At 39.2% G+C, this 21,535-nt stretch overlaps 1 protein-coding gene and 1 long non-coding RNA gene across 5 annotated transcripts in view; one reads left to right on the top strand and one right to left on the bottom strand.

Moving 5' to 3' along the window:
• Positions 1-1,598: 1,598 nt before the first annotated feature.
• The window catches only part of LOC310897046, a 24,437-nt gene continuing 4,500 nt past the window's right edge, over positions 1,599-21,535 (top strand). Inside the window, exons 1-3 of one of the 3 annotated variants that reach the window (XR_014582016.1) lie at positions 1,599-6,162; positions 7,371-7,484; positions 12,073-12,127. This is a non-coding gene — a long non-coding RNA (uncharacterized lncRNA). Of the gene's footprint in view, positions 6,163-7,370; positions 7,485-12,072; positions 12,128-12,859; positions 13,176-21,535 lie in introns of those variants that run through there. The other 2 variants (XR_014582015.1, XR_014582014.1) reach the window with 2 other exon arrangements.
• QRSL1 (glutaminyl-tRNA amidotransferase subunit QRSL1) overlaps positions 13,322-21,535 on the bottom strand; it is a 14,074-nt gene continuing 5,860 nt past the window's right edge. For both annotated transcript variants that reach the window (XM_083830167.1, XM_083830166.1), the window contains exons 6-11: positions 19,056-19,231; positions 18,818-18,930; positions 17,313-17,505; positions 16,798-16,915; positions 14,320-14,525; positions 13,322-13,846 (exon numbers count right to left, since the gene is read on the bottom strand). In XM_083830167.1, coding sequence (XP_083686293.1) covers positions 13,677-13,846; positions 14,320-14,525; positions 16,798-16,915; positions 17,313-17,505; positions 18,818-18,930; positions 19,056-19,231 — 976 coding nt within the window. In that variant the 3' untranslated portion in view covers positions 13,322-13,676. The remainder of the gene's footprint in view (positions 13,847-14,319; positions 14,526-16,797; positions 16,916-17,312; positions 17,506-18,817; positions 18,931-19,055; positions 19,232-21,535) is intronic.

Genomic DNA, 21,535 nt, shown 5'->3' with positions numbered 1-21,535 from the left:
CCCTGAGACTGGGATGGGAAAGCAATACTAGGAATTGTAGAGTATCCACTTTGAAAACTATTACTGGACCAGGCTTGATTTTTTTGGCCATCCTGGACTTTCAGACGATCCATTTTCAGAGAAAAAAACTACATATGTTTATGAGATATAAACAGCCAGCTGTTGTTTTAAAATTGTCAACACATCACAGCTGCTCAGGTATCAAGAATGTCAGCAATACAGCAGGATGATAGGAGCAAGGCACTCCATCTCTTGCCTTGGACAGAAACACCACATGGATAATCATACTTGTAATATTCTGATCCTTCAGTTTGTAGCTGAGAGCAGAATTGGAGGTGGCAAGGAAACATATTTCAGTTTTACGCTCTCAAATATATTTCCAGTGTATTTCTATTTTTGAGTTGGGTGAATTGCTGGAAGATTAAAGGCTTTCTTTCTTCCCTGAATCCAAGTAAATGTTCAGTGTTAAGTCAAGATTAATATGATTAATAAGGATTCATCCCTTTAGTCATTGTCACTTTAAAACTCACAGTGACAGTGCTGCTTGGAGAAGTGAACTAAGTATTTTACTGGCTTTTAAGTTGTGCAGCAGAGAAGATGAAGCTCCTCCTGCTCATATTCTTGATGGTGCATTGCAAAGTGATATGATAATTACATCACACCAAATGCACGTTCACAAAGTCAGCAGCTCAGTTTTGCTTAGCTTGCAGCCTGCTGTGGGCATTTAGGGATGCTTCTCTATTTGCAGGTGGGACAGGATGTTCTGCTTTGGGACTTTAGTCGGGAGATAACCAGAAGATAGCTGCATGGCATTTTCAGTTAGATCTCTCTCTACTCCTTCAGCCATATCATACATGTATGCTCTCAATGCTAATAATTTTGTTTTGGTGCCAGTCGTTTTTGTTCTCAGCTTGTTTCTCTGAAAAACAGTTCTACTGCATTTTTTCAGAGGGATGATCAAAAAATGCGGGTCCCCAGGTTCCAGAAGAGTAAAAATGTTGTTGGTTCAGGAGCTTCACTTCAGAAAGGTGAAACCATAGCAATTCAGGCTTCTCGTTTTTCCTGTGTCCCATCATGTGAGACACCTTGGGTCATGTTATTTGATCTGGAAGGGCAAAATGCTTGCACAACTGATCACGTGCAGGAGAACACAGTGAGGACTGCCTGGGCACAAGGACACATGGACGGGTATGCTGGCTCTCTGCAGCCCTGGGAAAGGGCCTGGGGCTCAGCAGCTCTTTCAAAACCATCAAAAGCTTCAGGAAATAAATCACCCTGTCTGTGGGCTGGCCATGGAAGAGGCAGGCAGTAACTTTTGATTAAAATGCAGCTCTGAAATGTAGGAACCTGCTGTAGTTTCACCTTTCGTGCTCCTTAGGACATGCCTACAATGTACAACTTATTCTGTTATGGCATGTCATGGCAGATAAAATGGTACAAGGTCAGTGTGGGTAAAATAACACTAAAGCAAGCTTTGCAAAGAAAAGTAACAATTCTTGTTATAGCAACTGGTGCACTGGAGAAAACAGACAAGATTTCAAGCACTTTGTTTGTTTGTTTGTTTTGTTTTGTTTTGTTTTTATGACAGACCAGTTTACACATGGCAAGTACACCTGGGTCCTTGGTGGCAAGCAGGATCTGAATGGTGCTTCAAGGCTTCTGGCTGCCGTGACACCAGGTTGGGGTGGGCTGGAAAGTCCAAGCAGTCTTGCTGAAAACTGATGAGTTTCTGCACAGTAGTAAAGAATTCATTCATACATTTGCTACCCTGATGGCTCTCCAAATGCTTCTTGTATATTTTGTGTTGTGTCTAGGTTTTGTGCTTTCAGAAATGTTCACGTTACCAGTTCATTCATGTGCCACAGAAGTTGTGAAGGATGAACCTGGAGGGTTTTGACCATTGACCAAAAAGCAACTGGCATGTAGAGAGTAATAAAATTATCTCAATGATTTTAGTGTCATGACCAGTGATGAGACAGATGGAAACCTCGTTATTCAAATGGTTGTCCACAGTTATGAGACCAAGCAGTCCATTGAAATGCGTGAGGCAGTTCATGCTTTCGGAACACCATCGATTCAGCCACTCTGCCAACTTTGGGAATTAGCACTGTAGCGATTTGCACTTGTTTCATGTTTCCATAGCCATAGATCTGGAGACTTAGATCCAAAAGCATAAAGAAGCCCTTAAGTATTGGAGGATTTGGGAATCCTGAGCTCCATGGAGTACTGATGAAAGAGTATAAAGACCTGGATCTCATTCAGACACGCTTGTTAGTGCAGCCTGTACCTTTGTTCTTGGTGGCTATTTTCTAGTACTTTTTGTTTTGCCTTTTTTTTCCCCCCCCTTTTTCTTTCTTCCAGCAGACTCGCAAGGAGATCTTTGAGACCTGCAATACCCTTGTGGCAGTATTGGCTTTGAATTAAATCAAATTTCTTGAGGCATTTGAAATAATAAGGAGGTCATTAAATGTGAGTTTGTATCGGGCTAAGCAAGCTGAGTAAGAAGTGGTTACAGAGAATGCAATAAACATCTCCTAAGTAAGAAAATGCTTCAGATGTGGAAGGAAAAAGAAGTTTCAGCTTTTAAAGTGACTGTATAGACAATGGTTGCTTTAGGACACTCATCTGAAAAGTTGCTTTTTTGATCTCCCAAGATGATGTAAGATCTCTCAACACAAAATGCTGAGCCATTAGAAGATTTGGATTAGGAAGGAATCATTTCTCCTCTGAGAGTAAGAGAATACTGCAGCTGAGATTTTTATTCTGCGAAGACATATAAAGGGCTAGAAGTAGAACATTGTGCTACTGTATTGGCAGGACGACAAGACTTCAAAGTGGCAAACATTAAATAAATAGGTGGAAGTGCAATTACTTCGAATAAATTGCTTTTTCTCTCTTTTTCTTTCACCATTTTTCTCACTTTCTTTTATTATTGCTGTTAAGTACTAATTACACTACGATTTGTATTACAGTCTGCAAGAATAATTGGTCCTGTTTTAAAGCATATCCTGTAAAAGAACCATTTTACAAGGCATTGACAGAAGATTGCAAAAGCTGTTCTCGTTCAATGTCCAATACATCTCAGACCAGATGAGGTACTGATTCCAAGAAGCATGGGCTTCTGCAGCTTTGACTAATTGTGCAGGACAACCATCCTGATAAAATTTTGTATAATACTAAAAATCAAGGGACAAAACCACACTCATTAAAGACTGAATTTATGCGCAATAAAACAATTTTATCCTTTAACTGGCCTCCAGTATTTCTAGTGACACTTTTCCTATAAAACAATGAAAACTAAGAGAAGCAGCCAGGATATGGAAACATACAAAGAATGATCTTTGCTTCAGAGGCTCATTCCTGTCTACTCTCCTCTGAGGTGCAAAACTACTCATGTGGCAGTGTGATTTATTTATTTATTTATTTATTATTTTTAAGAGGGGAGGAGGAGGCAAAGCATCACATTGTCAAGTATTAACCAGAGTAACAACAGAAACCACTTGTGCATGCCTAAGAAAGCCTGCAGGCACAAATTCATACCAGGCAGAAAGGAGCAGCTATAAAATGGCTTCAGAGAGAGAATTTTTCAAGCAGTACCAGCATGAACCCTGGGTGTAGTATTAGAGTTGTTTTTAATGTCTCCTGGCTTTGTTTGAGGAAGAGAACGGAGGCTGCTCTTCTCTTCTCTGAGGTTTCTGAATGAGCAGGCAGACCCTGAGTGGGCTGGGGGAGAATCTGCTCCTCATTCCTTCTTGGGGAAGGGACCCATGGCTGCCAGCGTGGGATCTCTGACAGCTCCAGCATTTGTAAAAAGTAAAAAGGGGAAACAAATGAGAACCCCCTTAGCCCCTAAACCGTGCTCTGGTGAATAACACCAACCCAAATGCCCAAGGACATGATGAGGAGAAATTATTTAGCTGTTAAACTAATGTGAGGAGCCTAGATAATAAACAGAGGAACTGGAATTGCTCATTTATGAGCATAAATTCAATAGAGATGGCATTGCTGAAACTTGATGGGAATTTTTTTGTGACTGAAATCTCTAAATCACCAGTTATAACCTCTTTAGAAAGGTTTAGTGGGCAGAAGGAGATGAGAAATGGCATCCTGTAACAGAAAAGAGAAGAAGCATGATTTATTTACTAGTGACAAATGACAAAGAAATGATCTCATGGATTGATTTCCCACCATGAAAAACACAAAATGGAGTATTAGTTGCTGTCTGTGAGAGAACAGCAGTTTTTATGGAGGAACAGACGACTGGCTCCTTGAACTACCATCTATAATGTATAGTAGGAAAAGGAAACATGCATCTTCGTGGGAGATGTTAATCCAAATGATATACGCTGGCAGTCTCATGTGGCCAGGACTGAAGCATCTTCAGAATCACTAAATAGCACTCTTAATTTTTCTTGTTAAAAAAGTATTGCACCAGAGACCAGTGAAACTCTAGGCTAGACTTTCGACTTAGCAGAGGGAATGAATCACAGTAAAAAATAATGGTATGAAAAGCAAAAATGTTCATAATTTGATTACATCTGTTGAAGGCAAACACAATGCAAATAAGTAGCTTCAGTTGATGTAATTTCACAACACTGAAAACAATTCTGGGCTAAGTCAGCTGGGAAGGAAGAAAAATGTAAATGGTACTTAGAAAATGTCAGAATATTTTACAGGTTGCCTAATAAGCTGTAATTGAGGGGAAAAACAGGGTATGCTAGTTTCAACAAAAACAACATCCTGGCTGAGAGGGAGCTGTTAAAACAATACTCCTCCTCTCTGTGAATGCATAATAAATACAAGAACAGGAAAGCTGATACTGAAAAATATAAAACAGAAACTTCTAACTGAAAAAGCTAATCCAGGTCTTTCCATAAGATAAGATACAAAACATCTGAGATAAGGTACAGCATTAAATACTTGAACCCTAAGCTTTCTTAAGAACAGAAATCAACCTTCCCTTCTCAGCCTAGCTGAGCTCCTGGTTGCTTACCGGTGCCGTTGGCAAAGTGGAAGTCAGTAACAGCAGGGGAAGGACTTAAACGTACTTACAAATACAAAACAAGGATGCTATAAACTTGTCACATGACTGTGCAGTATCTTCTCTTCCTGTAATAATTTGGGAGAACACTAAATAAGAGATAATCATTTAAAAATGTGCAGCTTCCAGAAAACAGAGAGGCTTTTGTGAGTGTTAGTGTGGTCACTGGGGAAGTTGCAAGGAAGGAAGGAAGGAAGGAAAGAAGGGAAGGAGGGAGGGAGCTAACATGTTATTTAGACACAGTCAGTCATAACCCTGTTGGGTCTTAGTCCCAGGAAAAATAGTAGAAAGTATGATGTGGGGACTGGATGGATATAATGCTTTAAAAATATTTAAAATTAGAAAAATACTTCCCATCAAAGTAATCTGAGACCTTTGTGATCTCATTATAAAAGGTGGGTAGTAAAAATAATGCTGCCATAATATATTTAGACATGTACAGGGATTTTTTTTTCTTGGATGGTATTTGACATGCACTAAAGTAAACATGGCTAGCTGGCCTGCTTCAGCAGGATGGTAAGAAAAATTATTTATCATGAAGTGATGCTGGTGTGGCTTCTGGGTGCTGCCCTTGTCTTCATAACATTTTCATCAGGCTCCTGGAAGGCAAGCTGAAGTCTGACAGCTGACCAAGCTTTCAGAAGGGTGCAGAGAGGAGGACAACTGCTGATAGAAAGCAATTTGGATGACTTGGGAAAGTTGCAAACAAGCAGATGCTTTTGTTTGCCGTTCGCTTTAATCTGAATAAACACGGGTAGAAATGCAGTGGGAGGAAACCTGGTTTCCATAGGCGGAGGAGGAGGCGGCACTGGCAAAGCATCTGCTGGATACGCTGTGCTGTGAGTGTTAGAGGCACCGTGTGTCCCCGGGCAGGTGAACAGGGCGAGATGGGGGTGGCCGTGCGAGGCTGTCACTGATTCCCTCTGTGGTGGCTTGGCACAAGAAGGGCTTGGATGTATGGAAGATCCTCCAGAGCCAAGCTATGAGAGTGGCTGCAAAAGAAGAACACACTTGCTGTGTTAAGGCAGATTTTGTAACAAGTCTACGAGGTGACTTGATCATTTTATGCAAGGAACAGGGCTAAAAGCTGTGGCTGAACAATGGATCCCACAGGTGTGGAGGTGAGGTTGCTTTAGGGTACAAGATCAGGTTTGTATCAGAACTGCTATAATAGGAAATCGGGGCTCAGGTAGGGTCTCAGTTGCCATCTGTAAACTCAGGAATGAACTACCATATCTCTTTGAGCAAAGCACTGAAATGGGAGCCCCGCTGAGAAATGTCACGGTCTCATAGGTGAGACGATGCTGGGCAGTCTTAGGACTTCTGGCCTTCTAAAACCCAGCCACCGAGAAAAACAGAAATAAGTACAAGATATTAATGTCCTTGCATGCCTGCAGTTGTTGCAGTTCAAAATGCATGTTTGTCAGTGAATGAACAATTGATTGGAAGGGGGCAGAACAGTCCTTTGCAGGGTAGGTTATTGGATATGACAGTAAATTGCTCTCTTCCCCTGAGAAAGGACTGAAAAAGTAATGAATAGAGACGATCTCCCAATTTGGGACACTAGATTCAGTGCTTGGCTCTGCCACAAGCTGTGCAATTAATTGGAGTAAATCACATACCCACTCTTAAAACTCCTGCCCTAAGTACAGAGCTAAGTCACTTCTGAAAAAGATCACTTTGAAAATGGTATCTTTAGTTTCTCTGTGCAGCTGCTCTTCCTCTATAAAGCTGAGAAAAATTAGTGCCTCCCACCTATCCATATATTGAATAGAGGTATCCAGGTGTTATAAAAGTGGTATATAGGTAGGGACCTGACAGCGTTAGCCTTATTGAAATAGGTGGATATCTCCAAAGGCTATTCATGAATAATTAAACTCATTTTCAGATTTCATTTTTATGTCCTGAGAGTTTATAATTTTTCAATATTATTTAATGCCAGTGCTCCTTAATGGTAATTATAGATAAAGGTTACAGCTTGCAGCGGGTTTTAGAAAAAAAATTAGAAATGGAATAGATCAAAAGAGTAATAAAGCAGTATTTAGTTTTCCTGTTCCCCACCCATTCACTGGGCTGAATCTTAATATACTTAAGATACTTAAGGCAGCAATTTCTGATTGTGAGAAACGGAGTCTGAGATGGGTTAAATTCTTATATCTTAAATAATATGGAAATACATTCTAAAATGGCTCCAAAGTGGTGTTAATTCATTAGCGCATTTACATTAGTAATACTAGGTAGTGTAGAAATATGATGTTCATTGACTGAGTTTGGTCATGAAAGCCAGAAGTGATGGTTTAGGGAATGTCTGTGCTTTCTGTGCTTTCAGGGAGAATGGCAGGAGGAGATTTTTGGACACCTGTGTTAGGCGAGCACATACATTACTATGGTTACTGACTGAGAGACGTTTTGTCTTGTCAACAGCACATCCAGTTTATTGACAGTAAGTAGAACAAGTTTTCTTCTCACTTCTTCTCCACCATCTTGTCCGTCAATGAAATCCATGTTTATTGGCCAAATTCATTAGGAAATCTTATTTTTAAAAGGAATACACTTATTGGCAGTGAAGTGTCAGAGTGGAAGAGCAGTACTGAGAGATGGTCTACTTGTAAAGTGCAGCTGTCACCCAGAGCAAAACAATAGTTCCATGAAGATCATTGATGCTGTAATTTGTCAGGGTTTCACTTTTAAAGAAGAGGAAATAATTTAATCTGTAATATTGACTTTATTTTCAGTTAGGGTGCTAGTTCAGCGCAGGTTCAGCTCAGCTTGCTGTAAGCAGTTCATCTTAGCAGCAAGACTTCATTTTGTCTATAGGAGGTTTGGTTTTAGTCTTTCAGCATTTCCATTGTTCACAGCTGAGAGTACATCATTCAGGCTCTTATGTTTCCAGTGCTGTGGATACAAAGCAAACAGGCAGCTCTTGTTCAGAATAGTTTATTATCCTGGGTGTTTTATTGCTGTTGTTGTTATGGGTGGAGTGGGAGAAGGAGGGGTTGGACAGATGCACAATAGATGGAAGATCTTTCAAAAGGCAGGTTCTCAATATTCTTGGACAATGTTTATCACAGAGGGGCTCTGTTTGCTTGTAGCCTTCAAAGCAAGTCATAATGAAGTGGAGAGGGGACCAAAACTCAAGTTTTTGTTAAGGATGATTGGAGGTCCTCAGCCTAAAGCTAGCTGTTACCAATAGGCAGTGCATTGTCCCAGTCCATCAGGGCACAGGTGACACTTACAGAGGAGAAATTGAATTCCATTCTCCTCTGAGTCCATCGGCAACAATGGTTTGGAAAGTTATTGCAATGAGGTTAAGTTTACGGTGATAAGTAAAAGTGATTTGATGGACACGTTCTTTGTTTCTGATGACATGAAGCTGGGAGTTACTGTCAAAACAGTGGAGAGTTGGACTCTACAGGAAAAACTGGACAATGCTGTTAATATGAGCAGCATTAAGGAGAAAGAGTGCGGGGTCGTGAACCTAGAGGTTTAATAATGAGCTTTCAGCTCATACCAGAAATGCTTATCCACTGAAAGTTGTGGAGACAAGAGAAAGCCCTGAGTGCGCTGGTTAATCATGAACTTGTTTTAGGCTACTGGTCTACAGTCTCCCCAGTTTTCTGGGGAGGAACTTTTCAAGAGAGATGAAGAAATATTAAGGCCGTTGTGCTTGTAAAACTGCACCTGGAATCGTCTTTACAGTACTAGTCACCCATGTCAGAAACAGATGAATTCAGCTGGAGCAGGTGCAGTGAGCGGCTATGGGGATTAGCAGGGGGCAGTCTAATACACAGGAGTAAACTGGAAGAGCTTGACTTATTTGTCCTAGCAGAATAAAGGCTAAGGAAGAATGCTACTGCGTTCTATAAATACAATAGTGAATTAAACACAAGGAGTGAGAAGGCATATTTAAACAAAAGAACAATATTGCCTTGAGCAAACAGGTGTGTGTGGCTTGGCTGCAATCAAAGTTTTTAACAGAAGGTTCTGGAAGGGAGAAATAAACCAGAATACTCATTAGATTAGACAAATTTTGATGAATTTATGGAGATGACTGCAGGAAATAGTTACCTATAAAGGGAAATTTGGTCCACAGGTCCTTTTGCAGTGTCTTCCTAGGCTTTCTACTGTTGGCAATGTTTTCATTTTGATTTCTGTTAAGCAGATATTATGTATACCTTTCTCAAGACAGTAGCACACCCTTTTGGACTAAACACTTGCAAAGCAAGTCCTAAATGCTCTGTTCTTGGAGTAAATCAAGCAGACTGTAGTTCAGAGAGGTACAATTCAAAAACGTACCCACCTTCAAAGGTTTCAACTTCAAAACATGAAGCCAGGGAACCTCCTTCACCAGAACACTTCTGCTTCCTCATCCACACGTTCTTCATCTCAATCTTCCTGTCCTAGGTCTCCAGCTTTGTCCCCTATTCAACGTGTTTTCTATTTCCCCGTGTTTCACAGTGTGCCTAGACAACTTTCTGTGTCTCTCGGTCTCCTCCTGAGCTGAAATGTCACATTTTGGGTGGCACAATGAAGTGCCTAACACTTTTTACTCAAGCTCATGTCCCTGTTGGGATTAGCATTGACCAGTAGCAGTCACAACCCATCAGCTGTTGCAGCCACAACACAGGACAGGAGATGCCAGCAGGTACTCGCCACCTTCCCGCCACTGCTCCTGCTCCTCACTGCTGCACCTTCTGCTGCGGAGCGGTGCGGCGAGGCAGGACACACCAATCCCACCACCAACCAACACGTTGAGGTACAAGGACAGCCCTCCTGGCTAAACAGCCTCTGTTCCCAGAGCTTTGAAGGCCATTTCATCACATACTATGCCACATTCGCTTGCAACTCTCGACAGTCATACTGTAGACAGAGCTGTAAAACCACACGCAGGATAAGTCAAAGCCCCCTGGCTGGGTTCCTGCTTGCTCCTCTGAGTGCCCTGCGTGGCTGAGCTGAAAAATCTTTTTACCACTGTTCAGCAGGAAGCATGGGAGGATGCCCATGCTGGGTGGGGAAAAAAAACACCTTGTTTCAAAAAAAAAAAAAAAAAGTTAGCTTGGAATCCCTTAATTGCATCTGGACATTAATCAGCTAAAGGTGTGGTAAGCTAATTAAGATGATTATGAGTGTTTTTCATTTCCTGCCTCTTTCTAACATTCATGTAATTGGATCCCTTCCTCTTTATTTGAGAGACTTAATGAAAAATAACAAATGTAGATTACCTTTTTTGCTCCTCTGACTTTTTCGCTTCTTTTTCCTACGCTCTCTGGTAGCATTCTGGTCACTAGTTTAAAAGGAAGTATGACTGTCATATAACCCTATCAGGGTCTCATATTTTTAGACATGCTGTGCACACCTCTTCATCCTTTTTCAGTGGCCCATATCCTGTACGAATCCAGTGTTATTGTTCTCAAAGGGAATAGTATTCTGGGGGGCCAGAGCTGAAGGGGGAGCCCCTGGGATGCCCCAGGCATTGGTGCCGGCAGGCTACAAAGCCCATTTCTCATTGTAGTTTTCCAGACCACGTGAGTTCTTAGGTGAACAGTAAAAGTGGAAAAATGATTAACAGTATGTAAGGGGAAGCAACAATGAAGTTGCAGTAACTATTAAGTGACCTACTTCTCAAAACTGAGAAATGTAGTAATAGGGAAACAGCTGCAATCATAAACTTGTTTTGAATTTGCCCTTACTGTGAGCCTATTAAGCAGAGTGAGGAGAAAAACAGGTATATGGAAATTGCATGAACTGCAACACCAGATTGCAGTTGTATTTAAAAACACCTTACAGGGAAAGGTCTTAATTTTCTTCTCAAAATAACTTCTCCACTATATAATGCCCTTATGTTTTCCCATTGCCTGGAGGAAAAAAAAATTAAAAAAATTCATACTCCAAACATTTGAGCAGACTGCTTGTTTGTTAAAGCTCTAGCTTTTGTTTCCTTCAGGAAGCACTGGAATTATCCTCTAACTACAAATCCTTCACAGTGCTCCCTGTGTGATAGGGTTACACCTAGCCACCTGCTGTGGCTGCGCTACAATGTCATAAAAGTTTCAACTCTATTATTTCAGCAAATTGTTTTTCAAGACAGCTGTACAAAATGTTCACATAGGCCTAGTTTTTCTCCCCAGACCTTCCTGTGTTCTAAAATTCCTCTATTTCTGTAACAAGGATTTTTGAGCTTTTAATAACCCATCATAGAAACTTCACTGTTTATAATTCTGAAGCCATGGCTTGGAACTGGTAGCAGCTGCAGGAAGATCTGCTTAGAGATACTGCTCACAACCATTGCGTCATCTAGAGGTAAGTCAGGGTGTTAAGCTACTTCAGGAAATGCTGAGGGGCACAGAATCAGCTCCTTAGAGATGGTTTTCTAACACAAAGACAGCAAAAGGCTCTTAGACACCATGCAAAACTTGAGGTACTCATGCTTACATCCTGAAGCTCCTCAACCATGCTGGTTCCTGAGCTCTCACCTTTGGCTTGGTGAAATCCCAGTATTCAAGAGGGGAGTGCAGAAAAAGCATCTGGTATGTGGTCCCCCAAACGACAAAACAGCAGGGAGTGGGAGGAGGACAGAAGCCTCGATGAGGCTGCCTTGAAATGAAAAGCCCAGAAATGTACCAATCTAACCAGGAGTTCTGTTTCCAAGTCTTTACAATGTCTAATTCAAAGAGATGGGTCTCAACCACTAACAAAGTTATACGTGCCATGCTATTCAGGGTTGTAGGATGGATGTCTGTCTGATTCGTACTCTGCTGCATACTTCTCTGTATAGTTTCTGTATAGAAGAGTTTCCCTTCACCTACCCCTCCTCTAGCTGCCTGGCACACATAGGGTGAGGATTTTTGCCTTGATCCAGTTTTTCCATCAGATTTAACTTCAGGAGGAGCTTAAAGAGAAAATTGTCTAGTATAAAAAAGCACTTTCCACTGCACCAGAAATCAGTCTGGAATTAGTTTCTCAGGGAGATCACAATTTCTTCTTTGCATGTTCTTTTCCATGACACTCCACGGCTCCTTGTGTCCCTCCAGGAATACCCTCCACAATCAGGATTTTATCTCAATCTCTCAGCAAAAGACACTGATCCTTGCTTTAGGAAACAGTAAGTAGGTGGGAGATCTGGGTTTGGGGCCTGACTGCAAATCAAAGAGCAGGGATTCCAACTTGGATAGTGGATAATCTCACTGAAAGATCCGGCTCTTAGGCTGCTAGAGGATAAGACATGTACAGTGACAGAACAATTAAAACACACCTAAATTATTAAATAAGACAGTGGTTAAAGTAGTCTTTCGGGACTACCATTTATCATCACCCACTGAGGAAAAGCAATTTCCCTGAAGACTGTTCTATGGCAAGAAGAAAGATAGCACCAGACTAAAACCAAAGCGTACCTTTTTTAATAATGTTTAGTATATACATATAAATTATTAATCATGTGGGAATTTTTTAATCGTGCAGTGCTTAATTGTGTGGGAAAGGTATTGGCATAGCTGATGTTGGGGCTTGGAAAATACACCATCATTTGTGATTTTTAGAAACGGAATAATGTTTTTTCTAGCTGTGACAGTATGGTATAAGGCCAGAGGTAATTCAGGAAGATTCTTTATGTTAGCATATTACAATTATTTTCCCCTCAATCTCCACTTTGTGAAAGCTGTAAACTATGACTGAAAACAAATCTGATGCAAAACCAAATCTACAAGTGTAACCCTCCATACTTTTTCCAACTTCGGAAAAATGGAAACTACAGCATTGACAACTTACTAGTTTAGTAGGTCTGCCAGTATACTAATATTATGGTTTGGAAATCTATTTCAGACTACTATTGTGTTGAATAAACATCCATGAAGGAATAGCTGGTATTACCCTTATGGAGAATTACACACCAGAAAATAAATATTAAGTAAAAAATTAAGTGCTGATTACAGAGAACAGTGGTGAAGAAGAAAATAGCTAGTCAAGGATTAGCTGGCATGTTTCCCCAAAAGAAATCTGGAATTCATCCCTCTTATGATGGAAGTAACCAGAGTCATCTGCAAGATCCCTATACCTGGAGGTGACTTCCTCTCCTGCTAAGAGTTTGCTAGAAGAAAGGTGGGGTTGTTTTATATTTTTATTTTTAAATGAATCATCTACATGTGATTCTCACAATTCTGTTGGCAAACGGACCCTTGATAACTTTGTTCCATTACAGCTTGTCTGGTTGTTTCCATTACAAAAGCCCACGTTCCAGAGGGAAGCCAAGCCCTTTGGCAACCATGCAATTTTCACACGAAAGTTCAGGTTAGTTCTTTAATGAGCCAGATACCTTACATGCCCTCTGGGGATGGAAAAAAGCAGCTCCACAGACATAAGACAAATAATTTCAATCTGATGTTTTTAATATCAGGTAGAAATGGCTTTTAGTAACACAGACGTGTACTTAATGATTCACTTTGCCTTAATTACACAGAAACAAGCTCTCATGATTCCATCCTGCATATGGTCTTCTCAAACTGAGTTGTTATTTCTGCAGAAGACAGTTACCTGCAGAAGTACATTTTTAGACCATCCCTACAGCTTTCTTGCTTTAGCTGACCAGCAAGCCTCACGTTATGAAAAAGAAGCAGATTTCTGATACTGAAAGACACCATGGTCATGCCCCTTTCACTTCTTCTAGCTGGATCATTGGGAATTTTACTTGTTTTTCAAACCACTTGGCTACAGTGAGAAGCTGCTTCTCCTGGAATGAACGCCCAATGAACTGGAGCCCAACTGGCAAGCCTCTCTCTGAAAGAGCTGTAGGAACATTTATGGCTGGCAATCCTGAAACAAAAGAAGTTATGCATACAAAGATTTACTATTAAAAAAATCCAGTTAGAGTCATTTTTGTAGCAATTATGAGAGAACAAGAACAAAAGTTATGCAGAAGAAAGACTAAAGATCATTTGAGTAAATTAACTATGGATACTGTCAGGTGGTCACAAAAATGAATTAGATCAACTGAAGGAGTCAGCATCCTCCCAAAGGAGAGCCAGCTTTCCACAACACAAGATTTTGGTCTCTGGTACCTGAATGAATTCACCTCGTCTGTGACCCCTTCTGGGCAGCATTTTATAATCTAGCCTTACGTTTTAAAGCACTTTATAAATAAACTATACCTACCTGGTTATCCTTGGAAGATAATAAAAGAAAGGGATGAGATATCTTAATTCTATAGAAGAGGTTAAAAGCTGAAGGGAATAGACATTAAAACTGACTAGGCAGGAGGAAACAGCTGAATTCCTGTCCCTACTCACCAGCCATATTTGCAGCCTGTGTTAGGATGTCGTCTTGCGTGCTGCGGGTTCTGTTGTCTTCTTTGATGAATTCCATATACGGGACTGCATCGTTCAGAGTGGTAGGAGTGAGTAAAATATCAACACCGCTTCCAAAAACCTTCACAAAGTCATTGGCAATGAGACGTCTGACTTTCTGTGCCTTGACAAAGTAATTCTCATAGTTCCTAGAAAAAAAAAAACAGATGTGAGAGCAGGATGATTTAATTCTGAAAATACTGAACATTTTCTCAGTTACCATAGAAAAGACAAGCTCACTATTCTGCCTGGTTAAAAGACTAACATTGATACTTGAGTTTTTGATATACCACTGTGCTAGTCATCAAATTAAGTTTAGTGTTTATGCTCTCATAGCCATGAAGCAGTCAGGGAAGGAAGAGACATGGAAATTCTATTGAAAAAAGGTGAAGGGAAAACAAAACTCTAGTTTTAAATGCTCAACTAAGAATCAGGATAATACTTGCATGGCCTTTCTGAAACCAAACCGCACATTGAATTTCACAGCAGAACAGCACAACAAAGCCTAGAAATAATACAGAAATAAAGCGGGCTTTCAAAATAGGCATTAGTCATTTACGATTCAATCCAGCTAGAGCATTTGAAAGAGTCCCATCATCTATGGAGGTCTCTGAATGGACTGAGAACCAGGTATGTATTCCTAGCATACTTCTTCACAGACCATTATAAAGACCTTATCTTTCCCTGATTTTTTTCCTCATGTAAATATGTGGTTTATGGCTTTCTAAACTGTCCTTATACAATTCTGAAACAGAAACAAACTAGTTAGCTTTTATGTTTTCTTGGCCTTTAAATTTCACATGCAAAACTGGTAAACGTGCAATGGAATCCTTAAATTCAGAGAAGTTTGGTTTCAAAAGCAATCACCATCTACACCAACAGATACTCTTAAAGAAAAAAGTGTGGGGGGAAGGGATATTAAAGACTGTAACCTAAGAAAGTAGAAAAGTCAATACATACCAAAATGTGTGTAGATAGAATAAATGAAAATGACCAAAAGCTTATTTCTCAGCGTAATCTAAAGATTTAACTTTCTGAAATACTGTAATGAAAATGGTTGCAATGAATAAGAGTCAGCAGATTCTAGTTAAGAAGTTAAGTATTGAAATTAGCCATCCTTCTAGAGTAATTTCTGAGGTCATCCTAGCTGTTAACTTTAGGAAACAGTAAAAGGAAGAAAAAGGGCCTCAAATAATACCTTAACAACATCGGAAATACTATTTCGGAAGTTTGAAATAAGTGAAAAAATACCAATAAATCAAACACAGTCTGTTAATTCTGATGCAATGTTTAGAAACAATGATTATTTCATGAACAGCCACCTAGTTATTTTATAGATTCCAAAAGCAAAACAAAAATAATCTGTAAAATGCAACATTTGCAGGAGACACAGATGTTTGTGCTTTACTATTTATACCAAGAATGCTTTCTGAACCCTGGATTACTTCAAAAGTAATTTACTGTCAACAGGAACAGGACTCTCTTGTTCAATCCTGATGGAAGCCAATCTTACGTTCCTTCACAAAGAAAAGTGAGCTGCCTTAGGAAAAGCTGCTTTAGGAAAAGCAGCCTTAGGAAAGTTGATCTGGACAGTTGTGACTAGAAGGAACACACTTGGCAAGAATATCAGCATTCCACAGAAGCTGGTTGTTACATACTGACTGACAACATTCCTGTCTCTGAGAGCAACCAGAAGTCAACTTTTGATGAATACTGTTGCTGACAGAGTTCTTTCTGTGGTGCATTTGTTTTGAGACCAATTACATGACCAGTTTTTCTGTTAGTACCTAAACAAATTAAGTATGACTCCTATTTTCTCTCGTAAATTAGGACTGTTAAATGAGGGGTGAAAACTGAGAAAAAAAAAATCAGAGTGATCAGATTCTCTACATGAGCTGGATAAAAACATTATCTATAAAAACAATAGTTCAGTACCTCTGCCAGTGCCTTTGCTTCCTTGCGTACTAATGCAGAAAGCTATAGTTAATTTAATTGCCATATCATCTGGCTTACTCTAGAAAATCTCAGTAGAATGTATCAGCAGTTTTTCTGTGCAGCTTTAACGAGATTAACACCTACAGAACTTTTAACTCTACAACAGGGATGGCTGCACTATGATTTCAATGTCATACTATGGGATAGGTTTTTCCTTAGTTTAACTAACAGGTCACAATCTGTTGGGGAATAAAATTGCAAAGCTGTTGTACTGAATTCAGAAGGGTCACACCAGTATAACTAAGGGAAAGCATTTTCAGTCACTATTAACAGTTCACTGGGTATTACATAGGTAAAGCAATAATTATATTAGAAGTAGCCACTACTGTGAGGACATTAATTTGTTAAGGAAATGGTGATGGATTGCTCATCAAGACATGAAAAAGTAACTTAATAGATTTGATTTTCAAGATGTATTCCACCTACTGTTTCAACAGGAAGTAGTTTCCTGATAGAATTCTTCCTCTTACAACATCATTAAAGCCTTCTCGTCGCGTTGCGGCATACATACTTTCTGTAGACTTGTTCACATCTGAACGATGTCCTGAAAAGAAAAAGCAATTTAGAAATTAAGATTTGTGATCCTTAATATTTAGCAACATAAAATAGTGATACACTTAATAATACAATAAGCCACTGTTTGCTGCAGTCTGATATGCTACTGTTCTGGAAAACCATCAAAGCATCTTCCTATTTTATTATGGAGATATTAAAAAGATTTTAACCCCAAATACTCACGTGTCTACAAATGAAATATAATAAAATATTTATGTATTTACTCCAGCTTTTATTTGCATTGGGTTTTTATTCTATTCCAACCCAAAGAAACATCACCAAACATTCAACCATGAAATGTGTATCTATCAAAGCTATACTTTTAAATGCCATTCAGCAAGGTTTTTATTGTCTGAGAACAACAACAAAAAATTCGAAGGCCTTACCATATTCCAGTCCATCAAACCTGGCCATATTTGATGCGACTTCTGCTGTGCACAGCACATGATAGCAGACAATTGAGTAACGAGTGTGTGGTAAACTCACTTCAATTACTTTAGCACCTGCATTCTTAAAGAGGTCAGCAGCTTTGGACCAAACAGACAGAATTTCACTAGAAAGCCCTGGTGCGTTGTACTCCTTAGAGAGAAACAAGAATTAAGGAGAGCGATTTTATATACCAGTTTACTTTTACTGACAACCAACACAAAATATTATTTTTGCTAAATATTTTTGCTAAAAATACTTTTAAACTATTCACTCAGCACTATATGCTTTTTAATACTTATTATAGACTTTTGTATAAACTATTCCATAATAAAATAGCAGGAGTTCTTTTCTGGAGGAGATTGCCCGGTTATCCACTTGTTCATCTATTAATAGAGACCATTCTGTACTGCCCTGCAGTTCATGGGTACAAACGCTTTGGGTTTAAACCCTAATACGAGGGCCATTGTAAGCAGGGAAGATAATATAACTAATTTTCCTATGTTGTGCCTGCAGCATATCAGTTACAATGAGCACACCTCAGTTAAAGAAAAAACGACCCACCAAAGAACTACAGTCACAAGATTGAGATAAGACTTTGATAACATACGCTCCTGTTTTAAGAGCTAAGTTAAAGACATGAAAATTCTCTATGTTTGAAGATACTTGCTTTAGTTCTAACTCTCAATATGTGGGTCAAAGTACTGTCTGATCTCTGAATAGCTACAACTCTTGTTAAAATATGCATGTACCTATTTAGGATAATCTGTAGCAACAGAAGACAACTGTCCATGAGATATGAATAATTTATCCATGCCACTATTTTAGATTTGCCAAAATCAAAACAGTATGCAGCTAACTAGTTTTCTAAAGATATGCTGTTTGCCTTTCAGAGATTCTGATTAATTAACTGGTCAGTGGGCATATTTTTACCATATTAAGTCTTTTGGTTTGATAAAAACATTAATGGCTACGATAAAGTTCTCCTTCAACACCTCTTAGAGCTCTGTGAATCATGGCTCTTTGTGCCATTTACATGCCTTTAAAATTATGTTTTAACACAGCGCCATGTAGACAAGGATTCAAAACACTACACAAACCAGTACTAACCTCATCATATAAGAAGTCACCAAGAGCAACTTGTGGGAGGCTATAGAAGTGACTGAAGAAACTGCCAGAGAGAGAAGCAAGAACTGAAGTTCCCTATTTCCCCTGGAACTTCCTGACAGTGTTTCCCACAACAATGACAAAACATTTTAGATGAAGCATTAGCATATGCTCACTCTGATTTACCTACACAGGCAACAGAGCACATACTGCTCTTTTCCTGGAATTTCTCATACTATCTTCACTATTTTAAATCGCGAGATGCTGTGAGGTGATGGTCAAGACACACAGATTTTGTTTTAGAAGTAGTGCTATTTGCTGTTCCAGTCCAAAATTGTTGACAGGATTTAAATGTTACCTTAGGAATCCCTATACAGAGCTTGCTGACATCAGGCAAACTGGGCAGCTCAAATGGCTGAAAGACATCCTGAATTGTGGTAGAGTCTTTAGGATCATGTCCAGCAAGTGAACCTGAAATATGACATGACATATGAAAAACAGGAAAACATACATTGTCTCAAAGCAAACTGTATTCTGACTACACAATCTTTTGAACAAAGACACGTAGTACACAAAGACATAGGTAGCAGTAATACCTAATACAACTGCAGCGTCATCCACACATCTGGTTAAGATTCCTGGCACATCCATGGAGTTCACTAGAGGAATGAGACCATGGCGAGATATCAGTCCATATGTTGGCTTTAAACCTACTACACCACAGTGAGCAGCAGGGTTTCTGGTAGATCCTCCTGTGTCTGACCCTAAAGCTCTATGGTTTCAAAAGGATTACCATTAGTAAAATGATTCAGAACATTTCCAAAAAAATAATATTAATGTCTTTAAGATGCATAGATATAAAAACGTGTGAGCTCTTCCCAGATTAAAAGTCATAACCAGACAAACCATATTTTAAGTCAGCTCCATTTGTCCACTATTTTCCATCAGTATTTTTCTTAGGTCCTCTGAATTAGCCATCAGGAAAACTCAGTCCTCTCCACAAACAGAGGTAAACATGGGGAAATTTAGGCACTCTGAATAAGGCCCTAAATACCTACTTCCTGCTTCTCTGTTGGTCTCTTCCAATTCTGTGGTCTCTGAAAGATGCATCTCATGACGTAGCGTACCATTTCCAGATATTCATGTTCACTTATTCAGTAATCTACACGCTATGAAGTAGCACATTCCAGCATACAAGGAAACAGTGACAGAGTAACCTTTTTACCCCTAATAACAAGACATGCTTTCCAAGGTCTAGGATGCTTTTCCTGTTTCCAAGCCTACAAAACATAGCATCAGAACTCCCAGTTTAGAGCAGCTCAAGTGCAGTTTTAGAACACAGCATTTTCTTTCTTTTGTTTTTCTTAAGTTGGCTTCTTTTATTGCTCTTTCACAGGTGAAACCTTGTCCTAAACTGAATTTTTTATTTCAAAAATTGCAATGGAATTGGAAAGTCACACTGAAATGAAAACTATTCTTTTGTTTTTAATGACTGTAAACTCAAACACCATTTTAAAAATAAACCTGCTTTTATCAAAGTCTTTGACGAATCATCAAAATCTTAGCCAAAATAAAAGTCAGGAAGGAGATATAATTTTTACTAAGGTTGGTATGAAACTTTTCCCACAGGCATCCATTTCTGAAATGGCTGAACCAATTCCATTGACTTTGATGAAGTGGATTTTTTTCAAAGCTTTTATACTGATACAAAAAAAAATATCCTTGTTTTTGTAGCATTTCTGTATATCCAAATCTAAAACTGAAAAGAGAAAGACTGGCAGCATTTCTGCTGCTTGAAAGAGATCAATAGAGTGGATATACAATAGGTTTTAGGCAATAAAATAGCTGGACAAAGAATTGCCTTGATCTGACAAAATGCTGAGCAGTGCAAAATGGAAGTTTTGTTGCATGCCCAGCAACATACGGGAAGATGCTAGGCCACCTCAGGACCAGGCCATTCTGGCTCACAACAAGGACCAGCAGTCCTCAGGGATGGCTGCCCTGAGTTCAGTTTAAACAACATTAAAACTTCAAGCAGACTGCATCCCAGTGAAGGGCAGTGAGATGTAAAGAGGTATCGTGGAGAAAAAAAAAAGGGGCAAAAAATCAGGTTTTGTATGTAAAAAATGCTGTAATCAACATGAGCAAAAATCTTTTCATAAGATGCATACATACCTGTGATATAATATACATCGGTAAATGAGGACATAGTAACTAAAGAGCATTTTAAATACCTTCCAGTTAAATTCACAGAAATGAAATCATCTTTTATAAAACACACCCTACTACGTAGCTCTCAAAACTGCATAAAATGAAACGTGTAAAGTTTTAAGAAACAGATTTCTTTTAACAGCAGGATGGGGAAGACGGCACAAACAACTGATTTGTTAAAGTGTTCTGCTCTTCCATGTAGATAATTGCTGTAAAAAAGTACAGCTTGTTTATATATTATTTTAAATAAACTAAAACTCCACTCACTTTCTTAAAAGCTGACAAGTTTCTTAGTATCCTTGTAGTTGGCTTCCTTTTGTTAAGTCAGAGATTTGAAAGCTTTTAGATGCCAAATCTCAGGTATCTGTATTATTACATACTCTGCTATAAAAACTAAGGTGGGGAGGGGAGGAAAGACTACTATACTGTTACAAGTTGAGGGATCTCATCATTTGCTCAATTAAGTTTTCAGTGTGTGTTTGTGTAATGCGCTTAATGAGGTACAGGATGTCTCAAGCCCCATGTTATTTTTAAGAAAGTACGTGGGAATAACAATGAAATCGTCATTCCTTTACTGCCATTATCATTTTACTTCATGAAGCGCAAAGTGGTCATATCAGCATGCTGAACAACACTTAAAATGAGTAAGCCTCAATTTGCCTACAGGGAATTATGCTGGCTTCGTGCTATGCCATGAATAAACTAGGGATGTTGAAATAAATTCCCGCCTGCCAGTACAAATAACACTTGCATTTCAAACAAGATCAACATCTTTTTGAAAACCTGATCTATACGCTACATTATTAGAAAATTATAAAATGAAGGCTTTGCAACATATTTCAAGACATTTAATTAAAAACAAATC

This window comes from Anser anser, assembly GCF_964211835.1.
Source record: "Anser anser genome assembly, chromosome: 3".
Taxonomy (NCBI): Eukaryota; Metazoa; Chordata; class Aves; order Anseriformes; family Anatidae; genus Anser; species Anser anser.
The sequence above is the reverse complement of the archived record's forward strand: the minus strand, read 5'-3'. Positions and strand labels throughout refer to the sequence as shown.